This window comes from Metopolophium dirhodum, chromosome 4 (assembly GCF_019925205.1).
Source record: "Metopolophium dirhodum isolate CAU chromosome 4, ASM1992520v1, whole genome shotgun sequence".
Lineage (NCBI taxonomy): Eukaryota > Metazoa > Arthropoda > Insecta > Hemiptera > Aphididae > Metopolophium > Metopolophium dirhodum.
The window spans coordinates 16,057,210-16,084,399 of record NC_083563.1 but is presented as its reverse complement, the minus strand read 5'-3'; the positions used below and the strand labels follow the sequence as shown (position 1 = coordinate 16,084,399).

Sequence of the window (27,190 nt, the reverse complement as noted above, 5' to 3'; positions counted from 1 at the left end):
GAAGTAAAAAAATAAAACGTACATAAATGTATTTGATGACGTCCATAGTTTGCCTGTACTAAACTTGCCTCAATACTTATAACTGCAACAAGAAAAATACATAATTTCATACCGTGACCATATTTATTGAGTGAAAATCACGTTACTTGTAAATTAAAGTTTATAGTATTACACCAATGCTATAACTACATACACTTATAGTGTTAGTACGTGGTAGTGTGTCCTACCGAAGCAAGTTCACTGACTTACTGTATATTATGCGGTCTCGCCCTTATCTCCCTAGTGCGAGTGTCTATCTTTTATGACCTTTATAATATATTTATAGTGTTTCGCAAACATTCTCCCTAGGCGTATTTTAGATATTTTTTTTATTATCTGTTTCTATATTTTGTACAGTGCTCATAGGCACACATTATTCGTTTATTTTGAGAATATTATTCATAACTCTCTGCTGTATAACCGTGTTTTTATTAGGTACCTATAATAATATTATATTGTATTTTCCATATTGTAGATTATCAATCTCCATCATGAACTTATAACTACATGAATTAATATTAATATTGTATGGTATTATATACACGTATAATTAAGGCTAAGCATAAAATATGTAAAATCGTAAAAAAAAATAATGGCTCTATAAAAAACGTATTCTAAGCCATAATTTATATATTATTTTATGTGAGGTTTTGTTATCAATCCTTAACCTTTAAATAAGAAATGAGTGGTTTATATTCAAGATTTTGCAACTATAATATAGTGTAACATAAAAACCATAAGAATGAATTGTTTGAATTTTAATAATCTTCGCTAACCTTTTGTTGCCAACCCTATTTTTTTTTGACTTAACTCATTATTTTCAAAAAACAAATTTCGCAATGTTTATTTTACTTTAATTAGGTATTCCATTGTCTAAATGTGAATAAATATACCAAACTTTTAATCTTTTTCAACATGGTTTTAAATTAAATAAATTAAATTCAAGTACATTCAGTGGTATAATATTATCCTTGTTATAGGTATTCATTCGCGGTTAGTTCGGTGACAAGGCATTCGTGATATTTCGGAAACAAAATAATATAAAATCATAATATTATAAACCCTTTAAAAATCAATTATGGCAAACGAAATTAATTCAATGGTAATAAACCAGACAAATCCAATTGTATAGAAATAAAACTCTGCGTGTTATATTTAAGCTGCAGTTAACGGTCACGACGACATAAATAATAAACAATTGTTTTTCGTGTTTAATTATTGTACGATGTGGTGGACACAATAAGTTGCGGGTGAAATTTCCCAAGAGGATTTAATTAATAAAATATACCTATTGCATGTATCATTTTTAATTATACGTTTATTACATTGAATTATAATTTGATCAAGACAAAAACAAAAACATAACATACTGATTGTGATTACTGATATTGTTTCTTATGTACAAAACGGTGATGATAATATTATTTATTATTTAATTATGTTATAATGTTATATTATTTACACGACGTTACAACGACACTATATTGGCCGGAAGTGATCGACACAACAGAAACGATAATACATAATATTATATTTAACACTATTAATATTGTAATGAACTAAAATATGAAACTTTCGACACGACATAAACGATTGGTTTTTAAAAACATAACGACATCGATAATAATACACAAATACATATTATTATACATGTATAGTATTATTTATATTGTAAATATTATATATTATATAGGTAATATATAAACTGCACTGTACACAATTATTATGAGAATACAAACAGCTATAATATTATAGGAAACATTTATATACAGGTCAAAGACACAAAACAAAACTATACAACATCAATGGATCGGTAATAATAATAATTTTGATATTACAGCTTACAATAATAATATATATGACAGAAACACGTATATATCATAAATCATAATGTAATAATAATATACATTATTTTCGTACGAGTGAGACTCAAGCGGTAAGGAACGATATACGGAAAACAAACATCAATAGGTATAAATATTTACAAGCACGTATTTTTTTTCCGTTATCTTATATTATAATAGTTGCATTAGTAATAATGTATTATAATAATTTATAGTGTTTTATAATATTATACATATAAAAAAAGGATTTTTTGACGCGGCGAACGCCATCCAAACCACCACGGTGAAAAACGCGACGACCTGAATCGCGTCTTATGCCTACAATGATAATGATAGTAATAATAATAATAATAATAATACGTGTGTATAATATATTATATTATAATATTATCTCTGTCCTTCCCCTCTCACAGATACACTCGCAACCCCACTCCCCACACTCTCGCTCACTCACTCAACCCTCTCGCTCTCTGACTCGTTTCACGCGTCATTTATTGTCGACACGTGAGCTTTAAACAGTCAAACACCGCGGCGGCACACAACGCGGATATAAATCACGATGATAACCTATGGCGCCTACGAGTAATAATAATAATATTATTGTGTGGAAAAAATGAAAATCAAGAAAATCACTCGACGACGCACGTCGTTATAATACATATTATAATAACATTAAGTAGGTACCTACAATAATTATTACACTTGCCGAGCGTAGTGGTAGCGGCTGCTTGCGGGTTTTTTTTCCATACTGACGATCGTAGAATTCAGGTTTATATATTATATATATATTTTAATATTATTGTTTAAACACGCAATTGTATATTATATTCGTGGTGTACACGTAAAGTATAATATTGTTGTAATAATAATAATAATAATAATAATAGTAATAATGATTTTAATCGTGTGTGTACGAAGCCGTTCATCTGGTCAGTTTGACGACGCGGGCCGGCACGTACACGTCGGTGACCAACAGCACCTGAATGGAATGGCACACGAACAACAGGAAAATCGGCAGCAGTCTGGTCACCGCACTGTTGCTGCTGTTGCCGTGTTGCATGGCCGCCGGGTGTTCACCTGCCAAAATCAGAATTTTCGTTATTATTATTGCTATCATTGCTGTTGTTAGGAAGGGACTGGATGTATTTGCAAAAATCAATTTTAATATCGAAGAAAGGTGTGTAATTATAAGAAAAATTAAACAAACAATTTTAATTTTAATTTGTTTTTGCAATATTTAGAGAAAATGAGTGCCATATAGTAATAGGTATTTCATTTTGGTTATTTTGAAAAAAAAAATGTAATTGACATCACATGATTAAAATATTTAAGAAATCATAAAATTATTATAGTCTTAAATATATTATGTAACACTTGACATGATAACACATTTTAACTTTGGATAAGTACAAACTTAAAGCATAAAGTTTACCTTAGGGGATTTCAAATTTTGAAATTGAAAACTTCAGTGGTTATCATGGTGTAGGTGTACCTATGTGTTTGAAATAACAAAAGACACATTTGGAAGAACGAAACAACACTTTATTAATTATACTGGCTTAATACAGATATATATATATTTTGATAGTGTACTATCCGGTTGACAGTCTGACAAAAGCTATCATGTCATCGGTGGCCAGATCGGTTGTCGGTCGTGCTCTCGCTGATGTTGAAAGAGATACCGTGGTTGTTGAGATAATGGCTGAGACATACTCCCCCACAAGATCACGCGATGCGTCCGAACAACCGGTAGCTACTCGACCCTCTGTGGCCTCAATCCACCTTTCCACCAGGGTCAGCTGTTCTGGAGGTGGCTGCTGTGATGGTTGTGGTTGCGATGGATCCCGGAGGGTCGGTGGTTCCATCTGAAAATGGCCTTGCCTGTACCGGACATTGTGGTACTGGCATCACAGTGCCACTCGGCTGGGTAGATCTCGTTCGAGAGGTCCTGTCCATGGCTTTGCGGCCCCTTACTGACCAACGTCCTTCGTTGAAACCACGCTCAAATAGGGCCTGATCGGTGAAGTTTGCCCTGGCTGAAGGACGCAGTGGCTGCACGTTTGGCTGACCAACCACCCACTGCGTATTCCAGAAAGTCGCACGACAACTACCTTGGTTCTTGTAAGAACTGCGCCGCCATTGCCCGTAGTTTTTCCACATATATTGCAATCATATATTTTTATGGTCGGGAGTTGTGGGAGTTGCTGGTTTGCTAGTTCTGACATCTAAAACAAAGTATGATTAGTTAATGTTCACTAACGGTCATACAGCTTACTTTATCACCGAAATATGTAGTTATGTCGGGTGTTTACATTTACCCTTCGCAAGAACACTCCGGTTCCTAGTTGTTTACTCACCGTAATTGGACCTAAGATTTTTGGGCAAACCCCGCGTGAAGCCTCTTCTTCGCGTTTAACATTGGATATGCTTTAAAATACACCAAATTCTATATTGGCAGACAGATTTTTCTCTTCTACGGGAGCATCATCTGTTTTCACCGGAGAATCTTCGATTTTAGCCCTTTTTCCGGTCTGGTTTGGAGAACTTCAGACCATTTTTGCCTACGTCCATAGATTAATCAGCCAGCTCAAGCTGCCAATCTTCGGGGGCCTTGATCTCGGTTTCATACGGGGTACAACACAATATATAGTGGTTATACTCACACACATACGTGGAACGCTCGTACTTAGTTACGCACTGCCTCTCACATGCTAGCCCAAAAGAAATGACTCATTATGCGTCAGTACGTTTCTTTCCACCCTGGGTGATTCATTGCTTCGTGGTCGTGAAATCTTTGTAGCAGAATATGAACGTTGTTATCCGGGACGACTTTTCACTCTTTTCCATTCAAGATGAGGGATGGCGATGCATCATAATATTATTGTCCCGAATTACATACAGCTTAAAAAGATGATCGAACATTGCACCATTTCGGAGAGATTAGTACTTATGCAATGTGACGTTGTCCTTCATCAGTGAAATCGCTCCATACTAAGTGATCCTTGATCCAGCTCAAATCACCGGATGATTTTAGATATTGCTCTTCAACAACTCTTCGTCTACGGTTTTCGGTCTCACCGGATAACGAGATGGCACGTCGTTGTCTCCGAAGAACTCAAAAAACTCGTAAATTATCGGGTTCGACATCCTGAGAATCTCCAGTTCTTATGTAAAATTCCGGCAAAACTTCTTTGCCATCCACGGTTACGTCCTCGCCGCTTTGAAGCACTACTACTGCCTCGAGTGCAAATTCTAGTTCTATAGCCGGTACTAGAACAACCGATACTTTTGTTTCCCCTGTTGACGGTGGCATGTTTTGCTAAAATTGTACACCTTAGATTGAATAGGTAATTTTATTAAACAAATAATTAGAATAAAAACTATTAGGAACCGGTACGATTAGGACACCTATTATAAGTTCTTTAACCCAGCATGTTCTAATTCATTTAATTTACGTAAAATTATTTTTATTAAAATTAGCACTTACCTTGCTCCTTTATCCACTGCGCCCTCATAAGTGCTTGGGCTGTTTGAAATAACAAGAGATACGTTTGAAAGAACGAAAGAACACTTTATTATATAATGGATTCATACAGAGATATGTATATTGAGATAGTGTACTTTCCCCATCAACCGTCTGAAAAAAGCTTCCGTGCCGACGGTCCGCCCGGCGGCCAGATCGGTTGTCAGTCGCGCATTTGCGACGTCGAAAGGGACGCGATAACAACGGTAATAACGGAACGCGGGCTTATAATTTTAAGAACTAAATAATGTTATTTAATATTTTCTCAAATGAAGCATTGGGGGAAACAACGAGACGTCATCTCCATATTTTGGTTAAAATTAGTTTTTGATTGCACATTATCAAAAAAACCTCAAGTCTTTGTCAATAATGATATTTAATATATCGTTGCAATATATTATACTAAATAATTTGTATGTTATTTTGCAGAAATATGCAAAAGTATGATACATTTTATCACTAGAATCGAACATTCATATTGTATAATTGCAGAATAATTCTTCAAATTCGAATATTAAAAAAAATACATTTATTTTGCATATAAATCCAGGTCATTACCTATTACTATAAATTATCATTATTGTGTTTATTGTTACACCCACCATGTAGCTATACTAGATCTGATTTCGTATAAATTATGTGTTTACTAAGCGAAAAGTAATTGCACTTATTTGCACTGTACGCGTTTGAATATAAAATTGTGTATAATATTTACGTGATATCAAAGATACAATTATAATAACCTAACCTAAATATTATGTTGTGAATCGATTATTATTACTGTTATAACGTGTAATTATTCAAATTTGAGACAAGTAAAGCTGTAGATAACCTCTGTCATACTAATCAGTTTATTTTAAAACATCGATAGTTGATGAAAATAGTTAAAAACATCTCTATGTATAAAAAATAATATTTCCCCATAATATAATACAAATATTGTACTCCGATCTACCCTTGTGTTAAATCCATGGCAATCACAAACGGAGGGATGTTTTGAAGGCGTGACGATTTTTTATCTCCATGAATTTCCCTTCCCTCTACGTTAAATCGTTGAAAAATCTAATTTTTGAAAACTAATTTTCACTTTATAGTTCATTGGAAAAAGCTCATTGATATTATTTATAGTTTATTTTATGAAATTTAAATTCCACAATAACTCAACTATCAAAACTAATACAGTATTCTTGAAAATGTTTTCCACCCTGATAATAGGGGAAATTGGTTTGAAGGAGAACTACTTTAAATAATAATAATAAAAAAAAAAATAGTGAAGTTTCATGTTGGATGGATAATTTTATTTAATCTTCCAACCTTTGTTCCTTTGACACGTTGTTATTAATATGGGATGTACTTATTGTAAAAATAAACGAAAAAAGTATCGAATACCAACAATAGTACACAAGCACATTGGGTATAAGACGCAATTACATTTTTTCACGATTCTGGCCGTATTATATGTTAAATTATGTACCTATTTCAATTTAAAACAATACTCCGTGTTCAACAGTCAAACTCCATAGAGGTGTAACTAAAATGTTTATCTGCCCAGTAAGTGCTTTTGGAAAAATAATAATTTCGTAGGTATCTTAGAATGAAACTTATATAAATTCTCTTTTACACTTCTCAGATAGTGCACACACAAAATCAATCCAAATAAAAAATATATGCAATACTTTTTAACTTTATTCGCAATCGGAGGGTCAATATAATTTTACATCTATGATTAACGATCGCAAAACGCAAAAATAATAATCTATCTAAATAAATATTTAACTATATAGGTCAAATAACTTACTCATTCATCGCTGCATCTCAACAAATACAAAACAACGAACTTGAAATTTGGAATAGTGGTTCATCTAATAATATAGATGTGAAATAAGAAAGGATTTTTCGATGTTCGCATTTTAAAGGGGTGGTTAAACAGGGATATTGAGATTCACGGTGGAAATAATTGAAACTTTTTTTTGGTTTATTAATGGTTACCATTAGCTTCAGATTATAACACTAACAGTAGAAATAACAATGATTATTATTTTTTTTTTAATATAAAATATGGTTGTCATTGGTGACTCAGGTAGATCAGGTACAAGCATGCATGAAATTTTCGCGCTTTTGGCCTCGAATAAGGAAACTTTATAATAAAACCGAATTATGTACGTGTGAAGCTTAATATTCAAGAACTACTCGATCAATTGAATTTGACGAAAATCTCGGAGATTGTTTTTTGTTTCGAAACAGTTTAGAGAGTAAGTAGTTTAAACAACGTCAAAGAATATACCAACTCCTAAGTCCAATCCGTGACTTGCGATTGTCCATCTGGGTCAAATTATTTCACAAAGCTGGGTACACTGACGCCGGTTTGTCAGTGAACTGATAATGTACACTAAAACGTGGAAATACATTCAAACCAAGATACATCTGTCACTTATATAGCATAAATATATACTATATGGGATTGTCAAAAAAAAAAACTGCACACGGGCGAAGCCGGGATATTTGGCTAATTATATAATTGTGCAACAAAATATGCTCAGATTAATTACCTATGCCTGGTAAGTAGTAACCTACAAGTATTAGGTGTATATTGTTATTATATAATAGGTGATGTAAATTTCTGACTTTTAAATAATAGGATCGAATTTAAATACATACCTATAAATAATTAATATAATATAATAAGGAACGCATAAATCAAGTCCGTATGCAATGTGTCGATGCTGAACAAAACGTAGTAATGACAGAGGTAAAAAGTGGTAAATTTAAGATTACTAAACTGATTCTGAAAATTCCTGTTCGATTTCTGTGACGGACAACGATACTAGACAGGGTATTGAGTGTATCCAAATGTTAGAAAACTCAATAAGTAAACATCCTTAGTTCATTTTTTATAACAAAACATTTGTAGATTAACTCGGATGACTAAATAAACTGTGAAACTAAAATGTCGAATATTAATATCATAACAAAGGTATCAACTGACGATCAAATCTTTCAATAATAGTGATAGGATGTAGGAACTTTGTTTAGGTTGGTAACGTGGTCTTAGTTTTGTTCACTTCAATCGCAATAAGATACATTTTCGTAAAACTATAAAAGTTAATATATAGCTAAGCAAAATATGAAATTTGCGTCTGATTTTAATTAAATATTTTTACATTAAAGCCTGTGTCTATATTGGTGGGCAAAGGGGGGAGTGATGAAGTTGCATATGGTGGAAAAAATGTTTCAATTAATAGTTTTTTTTAAATTATAGATTATTATCATTATTCATTGGTTCATTTTTCTGGTATAAGTAATCGTGTAACTCAAGTTGGCACGATATAATATATCTCGGGCCAAAATCATTGATAACCTTACACTGGTCGTGTTAAAATGTGAAGATTATATTTTCCGTGGAATCTCCTCATACTTGAACTGAGATTTTTTTTATAAGGCGACAGACAATATTTTATTACCTACCGGCTCACGCATCACATATTCCCACAAAAACGCGATAAAATTATTTTTTTAATCACAATAATGATTTAAAATCGACAATAGAGCTGAATTGTGTTAATTTACTTGGAAATCGGTCAAACTATTAGTAGTTAAGGTTACGATGCCGACCCTCCGTCCATGTAATTCGTTTTTGATCGACTTTGTAATTGGGTACGACTAATATTTTCTTTTTTTCATAATAAACCTGCGATAGACCTTATTCATAAATAATTGATTTGACACGTATAATATATTTCAATAAACGCTAACACCGAAGAATGTGTTTCGTGTCTGCGCTGGGTCTATATAGTTTTAGTCGCCCGTTAATGATACGATTATTTCAAACGTCTCCGTGCATAGCTTATCGAACACTTACATTGTGCAGCGTCGGATCACGAATGTTCCACCCCACCCCACCCCCCTCACAAACTATATTTGTGTATAATATCGTCGAACGAGATTTGCTAAAGGCGTTTAAGAAAATATTGCTATAACCGTATATGTAACGTCATTATTCTTGAAATTGTTCGATACGCATGTCACGTTGTATAAATAAAATATAATATAAATGCATACCTAATATTGTGTAATAATAATAATAATAATAATAATAATGACATATTATGTTCGTAGGTATTTCGTTTGTCGGTAACGCACGCGGTCGGTAGTAAAATATATTTTCTGTAAATTCACTCGCGTGATTATTTTAAACTTTCGATAATTTATTGCGCGATATTATAACATAATAACATAATATATAGGCCGGCGTACAAACAATTGAAACAATAGTGACATTGTAATTTATTTTCAAGCGGAGTCCATGTAGTTACAATTATGTTTCGTTATATTATTTATACGACGCGTATTTTTAAGTGCGTGACATTTCTCCGAGGGTTCGTTTCAAATTGATCGTTACTAGTTTTTCATCGACGGCGCATAGACACTTTTTAAAAACTATTTATTGCTTATTTAATGTCCCGTGTAGTATTTTTGATCGAGTCTTGAAATTAAATAACAAGGTATTTTATCATAATATTATTATTGTGAACGTATAACACTATCGTTTCTTATTTTATTCACTTGAAAACAATTTAAAATATTAAAATTTGTATTCTATGATATTTTCGTTGTTATAAATTGTACGGGAAAAAAAACATTCCAAAATATATTTTTAAAGCTAATTGAGTTGTACGGTACTCAAGAGGTTTTAATATTTGTTGTCTTAGGATTATTTGACAAAGAACATAACAATATGGTTAGTGCACAAAACTCGATAAATCCAATTTTGTATAAGATTTAATAAGACGTGCATTCGAATGAGAAAATATTTATACATATTGTTGAGTTGACTTTAATAAAGGTACCTAGGTAGTAAGACTACAAGTTTCGAGCATATTTCTTAAATAAATATAACCGTATAATAATATATATATTATGTTCATGTTTGAAATTTCTGTATTGCAATGATCATAAAACGGTTTTATAGAAATATAAATTGTGTTACAGCGCTTTATTTTATTTCGGACTATGAAAATCAACATCAAATGGTAACGTTACGTAATTTTGTTCGAGCCTTTTCAATAATTTTTTTTACGTCAAACATTTTTTTGAAAAAAAAAATGTACGATACATTGTAGCTTTACAATGTATAGGATTCTCAAAACTACTGTTCAATATTAGCGTTTTTTTCGACCATTTTTATAAATTCCGATAAACTTAGGTTAAAATATTATGAAAAGCTACAACCAACTAAATTTGTTAATATAATATAATATATAAATATCGGATAATATACCGACAATTATTATTAATCCGAGCATGATTGTGTAACCCTTTGGTCGTTAACGTTATTTTAACACGATTCTATTTCTATCCAAGTGACAACGGTGTCACATGGATCAAACACGCTTTGAGTGACTATTCTTGGAACGAACATCGACCCAGATGGGTTGCATATTTACGTACAGACACACCAAAGCACTCGTTTATTGCAACCGTATAATATAATAATATAGAACCAATAATATCGAAACATTGAATCACACGTTATGAAATCATAATGTGATACCCACTCGAAACGGTCGTCAATAGATGTCAATTAAAATGCCACGTGGTTTGGATGTAATATGAATTGTATTTCAAATTCACAAATAACACCGTTGTCGTCAGAGCTGAGGAAAATTAATTGAGAAATAATAATATAAGTTAAGTCAATATTACAACAACGATTTAACATTATTATGTTATTATTTGATAGTTTGCAAATATTATCCGACGTCAAACATAGTTCTACCGATTTTATCTAATGAATAATATACTTCTAATTATTATAAATTATATTGTAATCGCGATTATTTGTTATGTGGTAAATTCGGCCCTCGTAATGGTCATTTTTATTCACAAAAAAAAAATAATAAATACGTATGTGACGTTAATCAAACGCGTTTTGATACTATCAATATAATATCTATTATACCTATACCAGAGTTTCAACCACGAATGAATGATACGTTTTGATCGCGAAAATGGCGCAAGTTTGCCATACGTTTTTACTGTAGAAATTGGTCACGTATGCACACCGAAGGCTTACGCGTAACACGTTTTATATTGGTAAAATAATAACATATTTCCACGACGACGTGATTTGTTCAGGATATCGGTTCGGATATACTTTAGCTTAATGGGAGTTGGTTGACGTTGTGAGGGTGACGTAGGTATAGTGATATTATAATTGTATTATTGACGTGAATATAAAAAAAATATATATATAATAATATCAGAATGATTTCTACACGAGTCACTATACCGATACCGGTGCGGCTGCGGCGTAGTGTAGCTAAATTGCCTATCCAGGACGCCGCGTTACCATTATAATAACAATAAATTGCATTATTGAAATGTAAAAAAAAAACGAACGAACGCGACTAATGAGATACGGAAAAATAAGGTCTCTGTGATTTGTGGTACAAATTACGGTACGAAAAAAGGATTAATCGAATCCAAAGCGCCCACTGCGAGTATATTATACCTAAAATAGTTGGATGCCAACTGCCAAGGAATTAAGTATGTTGTTTTCAACGAGAGTTTTTTTTAATTATCGTACGAATTTATTTAACCCTTCTTTAATTTTTTTATTCGTATTTAATTGCCGTAGTATTAAATATTCATCGGAATCTACAGTTTTTTATGATAGACATTCTTCGAATACGAAAACGACGTTAACTCCGGTTGAATATTACTATAGTGCATGCGTATAGTTAAACTATTCAACAGCACATAGGTGGTAATTATGGGGGAAGGAAGGAAATTACACTAGATTAACCAAAATCAAATAATTCCAAATCTTCCTTTAAAAAAATGCCTATTTTACGCGGTTTATGAGTATTTTTTTTTATTTTTTTAAAGAATCTAAACGATATGCATAAATATATTTTTAAATTGGATTCTATATAATTATTATATTAATCTATCTTTTGGTCAATTATATTTCTTTGATTCAACCATTATCGTATACCAGAAAAAAAAATATTAAAGCTATTCAATTAAAGTTAATAATAGTTAAATACTGTTTTTAATTTCTTGCTGTTATGAGCATAGTGTGTTTATTAATATTATCAACTGCTGAACTGCCATTTATATTATTTGTTTAAAATAGGTATTATCTATGAAAAAGAATAAAACCTTGACCACACTATGTATTACTGTAGTAAGTTTTTTTTTAAAAATATATTATTATTACTAGCTGAATATCCCGGCTTTGCCCTGTGTGTAGTTTTCTTTTGTGGCCAATCCTATAATTTAGTATACAGGGTGTATCTTATGTCATTGAACGCGGTAGTTTGTAACGATTATGGATCGATGACATAGAATTTCGTTTAAACGAAATAAAACGCGTTTCTTTATTTTGACAGGCAATTTTTTTTATAACAATTTCAAAATGATTTGACTATCAACATTTTCAAAAAAAAAGCTTTACCAGAATCCGTTAAAAAATATAGTAGTGACCGTTTGAAAAAATAAAAATAAATTTAATTTTGAAATTGGTACACCTGCGTGTTTAAACATTTTGAAATTATTATAAAAATTGCCTGTTAAAAATAAAGAAACACGTTTTTTTTCGTTTTAACGAAATTCTATGTCATCGATCCATAATCGTTACAAGCTACCGCGTTCAATGACATAAGATACACCCTGTATACTAAATTATAGGATTGGCCACAAAAGAAAACTACACACAGGGCAAAGCCGGGATATTCAGCTAGTAATAATAATATATTTTTAAAAAAAAACTTACTCCTGCGTGTTTAAAAATTTTGAAATTGTTATAAAAAAATTGTCTGTTAAAAATAAAGAAACCCGTTTTTTTTCATTTTAACGAAATTCTATGTCATCGTTTCATAATTGTTAAAACCCCCCGCGAACAATGACATAAGATACATTCTGTATACGCTATATATGTGTATCTCGGTTTGAGTGTATCTCTGTTTTAGTCTTCCTCAGTTCATGGACAAATCGGCATCAGTGAACCTAGCTTTGTGAAATAATTCTTATCATATGGGCAACTACAAGTAACGGATTTGTTTTAACACTTGGTATATTTTTTTAAAAGTACTAACTGTCAAAAAAAAAATTCTGAGGTTTTTATGAAGTTCAATTGAGGAGTTTTTGAGTATATAAGCTGCGCACATACATTTGGTTTTAAGATATAGTGCCTTTATTCGAGGCCTTAAGCGTGAAGATTTGATTCATGCTACTACCTGATCAGCCCGAGTAACCAATGGCAACCATATATATATATTATATATACATAAAAAATAAATACTAATTTCTAGAATATCAGATAAACCACTATTAAAAATTTCAGGTTCGTACGTTTTGTAGTTTTTAAAATATAGCAATGAGTGAGTGAGTGGTATTTGGCTTATGTATGTATATAGATTTGTATTATAATTCAATAATATACTATGCTTATAATGAGAAAATTGCTTTACCTCGGTTCACGTACGGGTACTCAACTATTTAAAAACATAATAACTGTTTTTCATTGACCATTTTACAAATAAATCTTATATGTATCACCAGATTGTAAAGTGTTATACATGCTGGAAATAGAAACCTTCTCATTCATAACGAGTGTCATGTGTTAGAAATTTGTACATAATAATAATAACAAAAAGATTCATAATGATAGTAATAATAATAGTTCATTATAATATTATACTCAAGGATTTTTTTCCCATACTGTACTGCTCATCAGACCCCTAGTTTTTTCTAAAACAAAATAGTGTATTCATAAAAACTAAAAAATAAATTGCTATAGTATGAGTAACTTTCATATTTTATAGTTATGCATTATTCATTTATTTTTTTTTAATTACCGTATACCTAAATTCACCGAGATGAATACTTGTTTATAATGTATAACGCAGAGATATACTATTGTAATATATTTTATAAAGTGTGTATACGTATCTGGAGTATTTGACAATTATATTTTACACTGAAGTATATACCTATTGGCTATTACATCAACAAATTGATCGTAATACATTTTAACAGATATATCCTGTGGATATATTATTTTTACTATTATTATTATTATTATTATTATATAGTCACCGTTTAGGACGTGAACGGTGACGCTGGCCGAGTCGGAGGCGGAAGGGGCGCACGTATAGTTGCCAGTGTCGGGTGGCTGGGCCTTGGATATCAGTAGCCTGCTGGTCCGTGTCTGTTTCTCGGTCACCACGCTGATGCCACCGCGGCCTGAATAGTTTATGACGTCCCTGTCTCGGTACCAGTAGATGAAGGTGGGCGGGTCTGGCGTCTCCAGCACCACGCACGTCAGGTTTATGTCACTTCCGCTCCGGATGTACATTTCCGTGTTGCCGATGATCTTGGCCTTCGATACTGCAAACGCGAGAAATATATTATTGGATTTTTTTTTACACACTCGGTTGAGTTATTTACGACGTTTATTCTGTACGTTCCAACACCACCCCCCTCTACATCCCACCAGCGGCCCACGAGCGCATATATCGCGGTCGCCGCCGCGCTGTCAACTGTCATATTATACATAAAATATCTTCAACACGTGGACAAAAAAAAAAAAAGGTCTCAAGTCAGAAAAATATTATAAGTTTGTTTGTATGATTTTCGAAATAAGTGTTATAATTGCCGAGAGTCAGGTGCCACGATGATCATTATTTGAATGATTAATGATTTCAGTGCGGATTGAATTACATTACACAATCCCTATAAATTATAATAGGTATGAAACTCATTAATATTATTTTACACGATTTCAATGATTTCACCCGTGTGTTGTTCAAATGCTTGACTTAGTAAATTAAACTTAATTCATTATTTGTTTGACCTTAATCCATCTTATTCAAATCGATAGCATATATTACAATACAAAATATTGTGTGTTAATGAGTTACTTAAAAACATTATCACCATAATATATAAGGTATAACACAATAACCTAAATAATCAAATAACTTAATTTGTTTTAATAAATATTTTAAAATTGTTTGAATACGTTTCCGAGACATTTAATGATTGGGAAATAATTAATTTCTAAAATATTACAATTATGTACACAACTCGCATTGACACAATTTGCAATTTTTAGTAAAAAAATATAATGTTAAATTAGTTCGTATTTAAATGCTATAGTTGGAAATACCACGGGTGTTACATTTTCATGTAATATAGGAAAAAATATTAACTTAATATTTTATGATAAAAAGCAGTTTTTCATAGATTAGAACGTGTTGTAAAACCTCGAATTGTCAAAATGTGATGCGTACCATTTTGGCCACCTACCAAAGAAGATATAAGCCTATATAGACGATCAACAGCGCCGAGGTCGTAGGTGGAAGGTATAATATGTATATATGTACACGTCATCGTGGCATTTCGCCCAAACGTATATAGTTTAGTACCTGTATCGCGGTGTATATCATGTATGTGCGAGTGCGTGTGAGAGGGATAGAAATAGAATGTGTGAGAGGGATAGAAATAGAATGTGTGAGGTGCGGAGAAATATCGGTCGTACTATGCGAGAAAACAACCACCGCTCAACCGGATTAGGGGTATTACACATTTTTGCGGGTACCTGTAGCCTCGAAATCAGCAGATTTAGGTGATTTTTGTCATTTTATATCGACAATGTAAGCCAACATACCTCGGAGCTCCGGAATACCTAGAGCGTGGATTTTTATTTTGCCGGAGTGGGAAGAGGGGGGGGGGGATAATTTAGAACTCGATCTTGTCGTGCTTTGAATCGATAATATTTTTATTAAATATATTCAATGAGATCACGTTTTTGAAATCACGCGCGTTAGCTATTTACAATATTATTCTGATATAATATTATTTTATTGTTTATTGGATCGGGTAATGGCATCATATCACGAAATTCAACGAATAAAAAAAAGAAAAACCCCAATTTCTACTGCGCTCAATATTATTATAATGATTATTTTGTACCATATTATTATATTAACGAGGTGTATAAATCACGTGCGTTTAACGCAACCTCTCCATAGCCGTTTCTACAGTCGCCTTTGTTGTATCTTATGTGCAGGTACTGCTTATATTATTATAATAATATATACATTGAGGCAAATATAGCCTTTGGCGTATTAAAACCGACGCAGTAATGATAGAAAATCGAATACTTGTCGTGATAAATAGAAGAAAAAAAAACAATTATCTTGTGTTTGCCCACAGGGAGTTTTTTTTTTGTTGTTAAGAAAACTCGTATATTTGAAAAAAAAAACATCTTAAGAAAAAAAATATAAAATAAATGAAAATCCACTATACACAGACGTAATAAATACTGGTAAAAAATGGTTGAGAGAATCCAGATAGTCTTATCTACCTTAATCGGCGTAATATACCTCGTTACATTTAATCGTGAGTTTTTAATTATTTTCATAAAGTTTATGGTTTTTAATAAGCGGATGTCGTTTTATGTCTGTGTACTGCGCCTGTTGGCATATTACTGAGAATGACATAAGTTATGGACATAGAGTCATGGGCGGTCGCAGACTTTTACTCCAGGCGCACATAATATTATACACTGACATTATAGTAAGAAATGGGTAATTTCTCGAATCTTTTAAATTATTCCCATTAAGCTCCAAATTTTTTCTTTGTTAAAAGGGTTAAAAATGTTATCAAGCTATTTTTTTTGTATGCCCTACACATGGATAGAACATCATGTTTATCATCAGCACCCAAGGCACTCTACCGCATTAATTAGTATTGTTTTAACAAAACACCATGGCCAAAAATATGTGACGAAAAAAAAAAATGGTAAAACTCTCATGATTTTTGTTTGATAAAATATGAAGTTAAAATAAGAAAACTGTCAATAAAATATTAAAATATATCTTAAGTCGACACTTTGACAAATAAGTTGTTTAAGTTGTTATACAAAGTTCCTTTAATATAATACTAATGGTAATAATAAAACACAATACATTATTAATCAGTTATTTTGTGTTACCTAGTTAAATAACTCTTTGGTTGCGAGTAACAAATAAATGAAGTACAATAGACATAGACTATATAACATAATACTATTTGATGTTGATACTCTTAGGACATAATAAAAGAAAAAAACAATTAAAAATATCTGTATATATTATTATTATAATCAGTGTTTCTTGATTATTATTTATAATACTTGCCAACGTTCTGTAGTACCTACTAGCATAGCAGTTTGACCTTTATGTTTATTGTTCGTATAATGTGTTTTTTTCTTGTTTCACATATTATAATGTAAATACAATGCCGGATGCAGCCCCTGGCTATGCTGCATAAACTGCAGCCTTGCGACCGGCTACGCGAAAAGTACATTAAAGTACTTTGTTATTCGCTTAATTGAAATCATGATCAAGGCCTGCATTTAAACAGGCATATTTTTATTCTGTTATTGTACTAGTATGTTTGGTCTGGTGTGTAAATCTTTAATGTGTTCTATGGCATGGTTGTATAATTAATACATTATTTTAGAAGAGCAAAGTGATAAAACAAAAGTAAAATAGAAAAATAAAGAGATAAAAAAACGGCGCAGCGTTTTAACATTTGGTAGGTCCCTTATTTACTCACTGATACAAATTTCATTGTTAATATAAGAGAACCAATATTGTGTTTACCATTGATTTTAAAGTTTCATTAGTACTTTATATACGAACGAAATTTGTGTAGTCACGTGGTAAAGTTAAACTTCTGGCCAACGAAAACTTGACAAACACTTTACTGTGGGTCAAATAAAAACTCATTGGAATTATTCAGAAAAACAACAAACCTACACTTATACTTGCATACTTGTTTCAACAGAATTCACCATCCGTGTAATTGAAATTAATTTGAACGAACTGATGGTATAGTTCTGACTAAAGGTTTTTGATCTGCACTACGGATTTTCGAAAACCTTAATGTTTTCTTGAAGAATGAGTGTCTTACGTCAAATGGATATTACCCCGTATACTATATGTTCGACACTATCTGACCTCTTTTTACATCTCTAGTAATATGCTGGTTTTATTACAACAATACCATTTTTACTACAATTTATGTTCGCTTTCAAAATAAAATTGATCATATTATAATATATATTATATAATAGAAGTAATATACAGAATATAAAATGTTAAAGCGTTTTTATTAGACAGATTCCAAAGTTTAATTATCGATATTAACTTTACCACAAGACATCATTTCCGTTCAGAAATTAACTATAAGCTTATTGGTCCACGCTATGATCTTCGAAAATTGTAAATATTAAAATAGCAATTAATATTTTATGAATATCAGCAGTTACTGTTTATTTATGATATTCAAATTTTTTCAGAATTTATTGTAGTTGATCACCAAATTCTACATATTTTATAATATAGTGTCATTATAAAATGTTAATGTATACATTTTAATTTATCTCCGAAATGCTTTTATAAATAGTTATGTAAGTTTCAAAACTTTTGAATTTCGTTTAGTTTTAACGTTCTGTGTATATTTTTTTTTAATACTTGAAAAAGAGACATTTCAATCATAATGATACGTTTTACAGTTTATGTCCACTTTACAACACTTATAGCAGTATTGTAGTGCAGTGGCGTATTTACAGGGGGGATCAAGGGGATCGACCCCCCCCCCCCCCCATAAATTGTATATAATATGCAAATATTTTCGGAGTACTAACTTAAGGCCCTCTAACTTGAAAGGTGGGGCTACCGGATATAATCATATCCCCCACATACCCAAGAAAAAACCTAAATACCCTAATAGTATGTTATAGGGTAAGTGCAAACCATATAATATGTAAATATATAATAAAAAATCAAATAATTATCAAAAAACTTCGTATCTATTATAATAGGTAGTTTAAATTGAATAATATTAACCAATCAACAAACAATTTCAAACAATAAACTGTCAAAAAAAAAAACTGGGAATAAACATTTTGGGTTGTTTTTCAATAAATTAAAAACAAATTAAATGAATGTAAAATGTGTAAAATGTTTGTTTGAATTCTTCTCACAGACTAACGTTTATACTAGAGTAGGCGATGAAAAATTATTTTTACTAAACTTGTGTCCACTATAGTTAACTTATTTTCCGTTAAATTGATTTAGTAAGCCGAGTGAACACCTCCGAGTTTATTCCATTCAATGGTTACATTTTTGTTGAAAAACCATTATATTTTTTGGACAATAGAATCATCGGACAATGGTTTTTAGTTTATTTCAGTCCGTTAAGGTAATATCTTGAGTTGGCACCTTCTATACTTGTATATCCCAAAAAAATTATTTTCAAAATTCAGAGCCCATGATTTATGGAGTACCATCCTCTCCCAACTCCACTATGATTATTAATATTGTCAATGTCGTGGAAAAAAAAACTCAAATGCAATAATGTAATTTTTTTTGTGCGTTTGGCAATAAGTCATAAAATATCTAACGGTTTGTTTAAAGTACACGATAAATATAGATATACACTGCAGTGCGAATGAACGTTTTTTTTTTATTTTTTTTTAATCCAACAGAATAATTATTCAAATACAAAAAATTACTCGTGGCATTTAATGTAGTTTGACAAAACTGCTAATCAGATTACGTTAAATTAGATATATTCATTGTCAGATACAATTATTTTATTGTTTTAACAGCGCATCAATATGTAAGCTTTATAAATGTAATATCGCGTTAACTTAGCATACAGGAACTGTAAATATTAACTAAAAATAATGCTTTTGCAATGTAAGTACAAATTCCTGTGAACAAATACAAGGGGATGTCGGATGTGTAGAGTAAACATGTAAATAATATGGAAAATGTTTGAATAAATATTGAATATTAAAAGTACGTAATCTATTAGGGTTGGTTTTATTTACAGAGAAATTGATAAAGATATTATAGCTGGCAAATGAAATTAAAAATTAAAAGTTTCAAGAGATACAAATCAAACAATGTTTTATGAACATTTTCATCCAACAATAACTGAGTAATAATCGTATTGTATAATATTATATAATTATAAATTCATATAATCTTAACCTCTGGGGGACTGTATGGAACCAATCCAAACGGGGTACAATTAATAATACAATACAATTAATTAATTTATAACATTTATATCAGTTGTTAGTTAGTTAATAACGGTATTAATACAATATACACGTGAAACACGATATTATGGATTAGTGTAATTGAAAAAAAATGGTGGAAAAAATGCCATTAAAACCAAATTGTATTCATATTATAGAATATAGGTACCTAAATCTGTCATCAGGTCGTCATAAAATATGGGGGAATCGAGAGAACGAAAAAAAATCGGCAGGGAAAAATGCCACAAAAACGGTTGTCGTCTAATTACGTATCGCTGCGTCATTAAACGACAATAAATGGAAGTACGATCGGCTGACGAAAGAGCAAGATGGGTGTACCTACGCGGTGACACATATTGCCAATAACACACACACACATTACACGGGTGGATAAAATGTAAGATGAGAGAGGAATATATAAATCCCACCGACGGATTCAATAAGAGAATAAATGATCTGGACGGTAATACGCGAATAATACTCCGAACGACTGATTCGAGTATATAACGCTCGCGTACAAATAAAACCCCTCCGAGGTGGCAGTGTGCTGTAAACACGCCATAACAATCAAACGTATTTTACTCTGATAGCGACGAACGGGAAGGGAGAAAATTATTCAAAAGACCCGCGGACGATATCAAAGAGACCCCGACCGGCAGACGACGTTCGAGTGCCGGCAAAGTAAAGTGTTTAAACGTATTAGAATTATTACGGTCACGTACTCGCGAGTACAAAAAATATTATATTATGATATTATTGTTGGGTAACACATTTCGGATATTTTTACTGTTCGCCAAAGGCGGAAAATAAAAGGTTTTTATAGATTTCATAACATAGTACGTGGTATTTTCAGACGCGCAACCACCACGTTATGTTATTAGTAAACAGTATATTAATATTATTGTAAACAGCCAAGATCGACGATAATGTCGCTTTTCGTCACAAAATATTATCTTATACGCGCGTTTATAATAACCATTATTAATGACAATTATTATAGACAAAGGGACCGAACGCCAGTAAGTTTAAAGAGGAATATCGTAACCAGTCGAGTATAATTGAATCCACGAGTCGTATACGTCCTTTGATCCTTTATGCTGTCTGTTATTCTGTTCTCACGTAAATTATAATGTGTATCTAATTTATATATATATAGATATATAAATTATACAATGCACATAATGTTATACAATAATATACAGTATAATACTATGTGTACACTGTACATGCTTCCAAGAAACACTACTCTAAGTTTCTACAAGACCGACATTGGGATTATAACGCTTACTGAGCTCCATTAGAACATAATTTTGACGCTTTATAATAATATCAGAAATTATGTCGACCCGGTGGTTTTGTGTGTCGTCGAAACAAAACTGTGAGTAAATAAATAAATAAATAGGCTTACGAATCTCAGTGCATAAAGTTAAGTAACCGAAGAATAAGATTTAAAAACTAATATAAAGAAAACCGAGCGTCGAAATGAAACGAAATCTCGCCAGATGTTACGGAAACTATTTATATTAACGTCGCTACAGCGTAGAGCATACAAAATTCAAATACCTTTGAGATTTTTGTCGAATAAACTCTGGATTCGACAAAAATCGGAAGTAAATATTTCTGAGACGGCCGTGAACCATACGGACCAGAGTTGTAGCTCTATTCGGTCGAAACGAATCGGTCGGTATTTTTTTAGATCAACATTGTAGTTATGGGATAACGACAAAGACAACATTGACAAACCTATGCAGTATTATGATGGCAAAAAGTATTTATTATTTTAAAATAAAACTGTAAATATTCTATAATGGTGATCCAAATTATAGTTATTATGTTTTAAGTTGAACTGATAAGACATATCATTAAATCAATCTCAAGTATTCATCAGATAAAACTGACTTGTATGTTTGTGACATAGTAAGTGCCTTTATTGTGTTTAATTATTTTGTGTAACCACTATACCTAATAAATGTTCGTAAACAATGATACATATTTATTAAACAACTTAAATCACAAACATGTCCAATTTAAAATAAGTTTCACTATTTCTAATTTTTCAATCGAAAGATAAAATTCTTTATGGAACTACCGTGAATTTGTAATTAATCAACCAACTTAAATTAATATATGCGCAAAGTTATTTAATACATCATACTTAAAGTTTTCAATCAACCGTTTTATTCTTGAAACAAAATAATTATTTTTATTTGAAACATTAGTGGTAAATTGAAAACTAAAAACGATTTAAAACAATTCTTATAATTTTGATTATAGTTTAGTACTGTTGTCGTAAGTTGTAGCGCCATTATTTTTATTTTTATTTTCGCTGTAACGGGATATTTTTCTTTTTATCATATTTTTTCTTTTGTATTTCTGCTCTTTTTGGCATTTTTAGAACAAAATTATTGAAGATTTTTTTATGAGATTTGAAAAAAAATTGACAAAGGTACAGTAAAATATTTCGGTATAAATGTATAATGAATAATTTTGTAAACGAAAGCGGAAAAATAATCAATATTGATTTATTTACTTCTGTAATATGCAATAAAAGACCTTTTAATGAGCAAGACTTTTTTTCCACATAAATTATTTGCAAAAAAAAAATTCAATGTCATATAGCGAGACCATAATTTATAATACGGTGCAATTTCCATATAATGAACTTCTATTTAACAAAATTTTTCGTTTAACGAAATTCTCTGTTACATGAATTTTTTTATGCCCCTTGAGACTTTGTAATATGAAAGTTTCACTGTATTATTATGTTTACGCAAATGTATGTTACTTGGCACGATTCACGTACACCTTTACACGTAGAAAACTAAACACGCCTTCCATTGTTTTTTTTTAACATTTACGGCCGTAAGTTAGTTTCATTTTTGTTTAAAAATTAAAAAATGAAGGGTTATTTTAGTTTTTAAATACGATCTTTCCAGTAAATTTAATGTTTTTAATAGTTTTGAATTTTGATGATAACCCAATTGTTTTGGATGGAATATTACAATATTAGAAATTTGATCTTTTAAATGTCCCAGCTATTTGGGTATTTAAAATTGTTGTTTCATAAAAAAAATATATATATATATATATTATATACCTCTATAATATTTTCACAATCAATAAAACAAATTTTAATTTATATGTTTTTAAATATTGCTTCTAATTAGAAATCTATATATTCGTGTATAGGGAAAAAGTGATTTGTATTAATAAGACATTAATGCAGATATAAAGCTTGTTGAGATATGAGTCGTGTTTGCTGCTGTTACTTATACAATTTGGAGTGCTTCACTAGTGTACTTTATTTTCACTGTGATTTACAATGGGCAGAGGCAAATATAATGCGTTTGTCATCGATAAAAAAAATCTATATATTTAAATCGTTGAAAAATGTTAGTGTGATTTCTGTGAAATGGGAATTTGACTTCATTTGAAATATATTTCACTTGAATGCGTAAACTTTAGAGTTATAAATACGTATTGCTACAGTAAACACTTAAAATTACGAGGGCTTATAACATTTGTATAACCGATTTTTTGTTATACCGATGAAAACTTTTATTTCCTTTGTATAATAGTTTATAGCAATAAAATGTTATATCCAATTTAACCACGGATTCATTAAAACTTATTTAAAGTAATAAAAACATTAAGAATAATTAATAGTTGCGGCTTTTTTTTATTTGAGAACATTTAAATTGATTTGATCCTCACGGTGGCACAATGGCACATATTTCAAAAACATGTTGAATTAACATGGATATGTTTTCAAACGTTGTATATAAGTACATTGGATTTTGTATCCTATACAAAAGTATATTACTCTTGGCAAAAGTTTGTTTTTATGGAATTTTCAAATATATTCTTTATTTATTGGCTTTATATTTGGCTATAGGCCATTCGTTGATTGCAAAGAACATTTTGCTGTATAATGCAAGCAAATAAAACAAATAAAACGAAAGGGAGGAATTGACTAAGTTAAGGAATATTATGTTAAATAAAAAACTATGCCTTTAGATCTCAATATTATATTTCGTTCACATTAATATTTGTTTTCAATGTAAACCAAATGATTAATTCGATATTATTTATTTTTGAAAATTATGATTGCTATCTTAAAATCATTTGCTGCTGATTATGATTCAAATGATCAAATTTATATATAAATACATTAAATAAATAATTACTTTGTCAATAGTTATTAAAAAGATTCACATTATTAAATTATCAAATTTTAGTTACTAAATATCAATGTAGATTACCGCATTATTATTATGGTTCCAAATTTGAAATTGTTCAATTGAAATATTTAAAAATTCACTTTTCTTGAAATATTTCAATGAAACGATGAGAAATATTTTTTATCTTTTAAACGTATTCGATTATAGTTGTTTAGAAAAGATTGTTTATTACACACAGAGAAAATCAACAGGTAATGAATGATTCGCCAAACAAACCTTACGAACTATTATGTTATACATCTTAGGTACAGGCAAATTGTATTATACTATCGGCTAATTTATCACTTATCGATTGGGTTCCTATTGGCTGTGATTTATTAATTATTTATTAGTATTCAATATAACAAACCTACTTTTAATAATGTTCTCTTGCTGTAAGTTATTATGACTATGAACAGTAAAACATTTTAGGTATAATAGACAATTTTTTTTTATTTTTAATTTTTTCACATAAATGAAATTTTTTAAGAAAATGAGTTTCACGCAATTTCGAAAACTACAATTTATTGTTATAGCTTATAATAAACGCTGGCCTTAATAATATAATAATATGTTATTAGAAAATATGTAAGTAATCTTACTCTACTCGGCTTAAACTTTGTTCGATCTCTTATTTATATCTTGACGAACTTTCGGCGGGTAAACGGTGGTTCCAAACTGTAGACTCGTAGTGGTTATCGGATATACCACGACTATTATACACAGACAATAACGCAAATGTTTAACAAGTCACATTGTGCTCGTCGGATAATATTCGGCAACGCGGATGGCTTGCACGGGATATTTAAGGGGTGGTGAAAAATGTACAATTTATATATGTTGTACTATACACTATTATACACACGCCGGTGTGTATATAGGAGGGTGTTAACCGATCTGATCTGGATTCGGTGAAGGGAAAAAATGGAAATGCTTATATATATATTATACTGTATGAGCTCATCGTATATAATAATATGAGGTATTTCCGCTATTGTCGGTTGTGGCGGCTCGTTGTACACAATAACAAAAGCAGCGCTGTGCTGTTTGTTCGAACACATACATACACACATTCTCGGCCGGATATAATGGTACGTAGGCGTGTAATTTTCGGGTGGCGCACCAGTTGTCGAAAATCGTGAGAACTACCCCGACCCATGGCACATATTTATATATTTACGTATATGTATATATTTATATTATAATATACAGCGTGATTCGCCGAGTACGCTCACCCCCGTTCCGTCCATTAATTACGAATTTATTCAAACTATGATTACTGGACCCTCGAGTATACTTAAAATCTTACTTTTAAATGTCTAAAGAGTGCATGCTCTATTTAGCAGTTTCCTGTGTTAGTTATTTTTTCTACTTCATAATAATTCACAATAAATTTGGGAAGTTCTTATTTGAAAAAACTAGTCTGTATCGTCACAGTATATAGTATGCATAAACTATGCCGTAATATAATATTATTGGTGTTTGAAAATATGGACTTTAAAGTATACTTCAAATTTCTAAAAATCAGAAGTTATGTATAAAATAAGCGTAACCATTAAAATATTTCAGAAATAAGAATGAACAATGCGCGTGCTTAAGGAATCACCCTGTATATTAGTGTTTAATGTGTTATGTCATATACGGCTTCGTCTTGGCCGAACATACGGTCCATCGGGTTTGGTCACGTACACAAAACAGTTTTGTACTCACGTCGGAATTATCACTCTGTCTCTCCCCCCCCCCCCTCTCTCTGTCACTCACGCTCTCTCTCTCTCTCTCTATCCCCCTCTGTCTGTCTGTCTGTCTCTCTCTCTCTCTCTCTCTTCACAAACACATACAAAGCCACGACTAAATGTTACTTACTTAGTTGTCCCTATTTTTTTTTTCTTTTCAAAAAGTCCGCAGTTTAATATTATTATTGTTACTATTGTTATTATACACTCACTGACTACGTTTAACTGGAACCCTTGGCTGATTTTCGGTTCGGTGCTCACTTGACACTCGTACGTCCCCGAGTCTTTGATCTGCGGCGACGTGATCCTGAGCGTCCACTCGTCCGACCCGTCCGAGTGCAGCGATTGGAAACGCTGGTCGTTCGTGTACGTTAGTATGCCAACGGTCAATATGTGCAGGTCACGTTTCCTGATCCACGACACCTGGAGAAAAAAAAAATAAATAAAAACGCCGCCCCTTTATAGAACAATATAATACGAAATGCTCTGCACGCGAAAATACTTTAGCGCGTTTACGAGAATTAAATTATCGTAAATAATATATTGCAGTTATTACAGAGGTATGTTCTTGTAAAGGGCGAGTCACCGTGTTTTCCCGTGCCCCAGTGTTGTAATAAGAGAAAACTGAACGATACGTACTCCCGATATGTATAATATAATATAAATATATACATAATATATACATTGTTGTTAAATATAATTTATTGTATACGAGGTGATTATTA

General features: G+C 31.3%; 1 protein-coding gene across 1 annotated transcript in view; it reads right to left on the bottom strand.

The window, feature by feature from the left end:
- Positions 1 to 1,207: 1,207 nt before the first annotated feature.
- LOC132943392 (protein amalgam-like) overlaps positions 1,208 to 27,190 on the bottom strand; it is a 365,040-nt gene continuing 339,057 nt past the window's right edge. The window contains exons 4-6 of the mRNA XM_061012366.1: positions 26,678 to 26,888; positions 14,509 to 14,799; positions 1,208 to 2,960 (exon numbers count right to left, since the gene is read on the bottom strand). Of these exons, the coding sequence (XP_060868349.1) occupies positions 2,806 to 2,960; positions 14,509 to 14,799; positions 26,678 to 26,888 (657 nt within the window). The 3' untranslated portion in view covers positions 1,208 to 2,805. The remainder of the gene's footprint in view (positions 2,961 to 14,508; positions 14,800 to 26,677; positions 26,889 to 27,190) is intronic.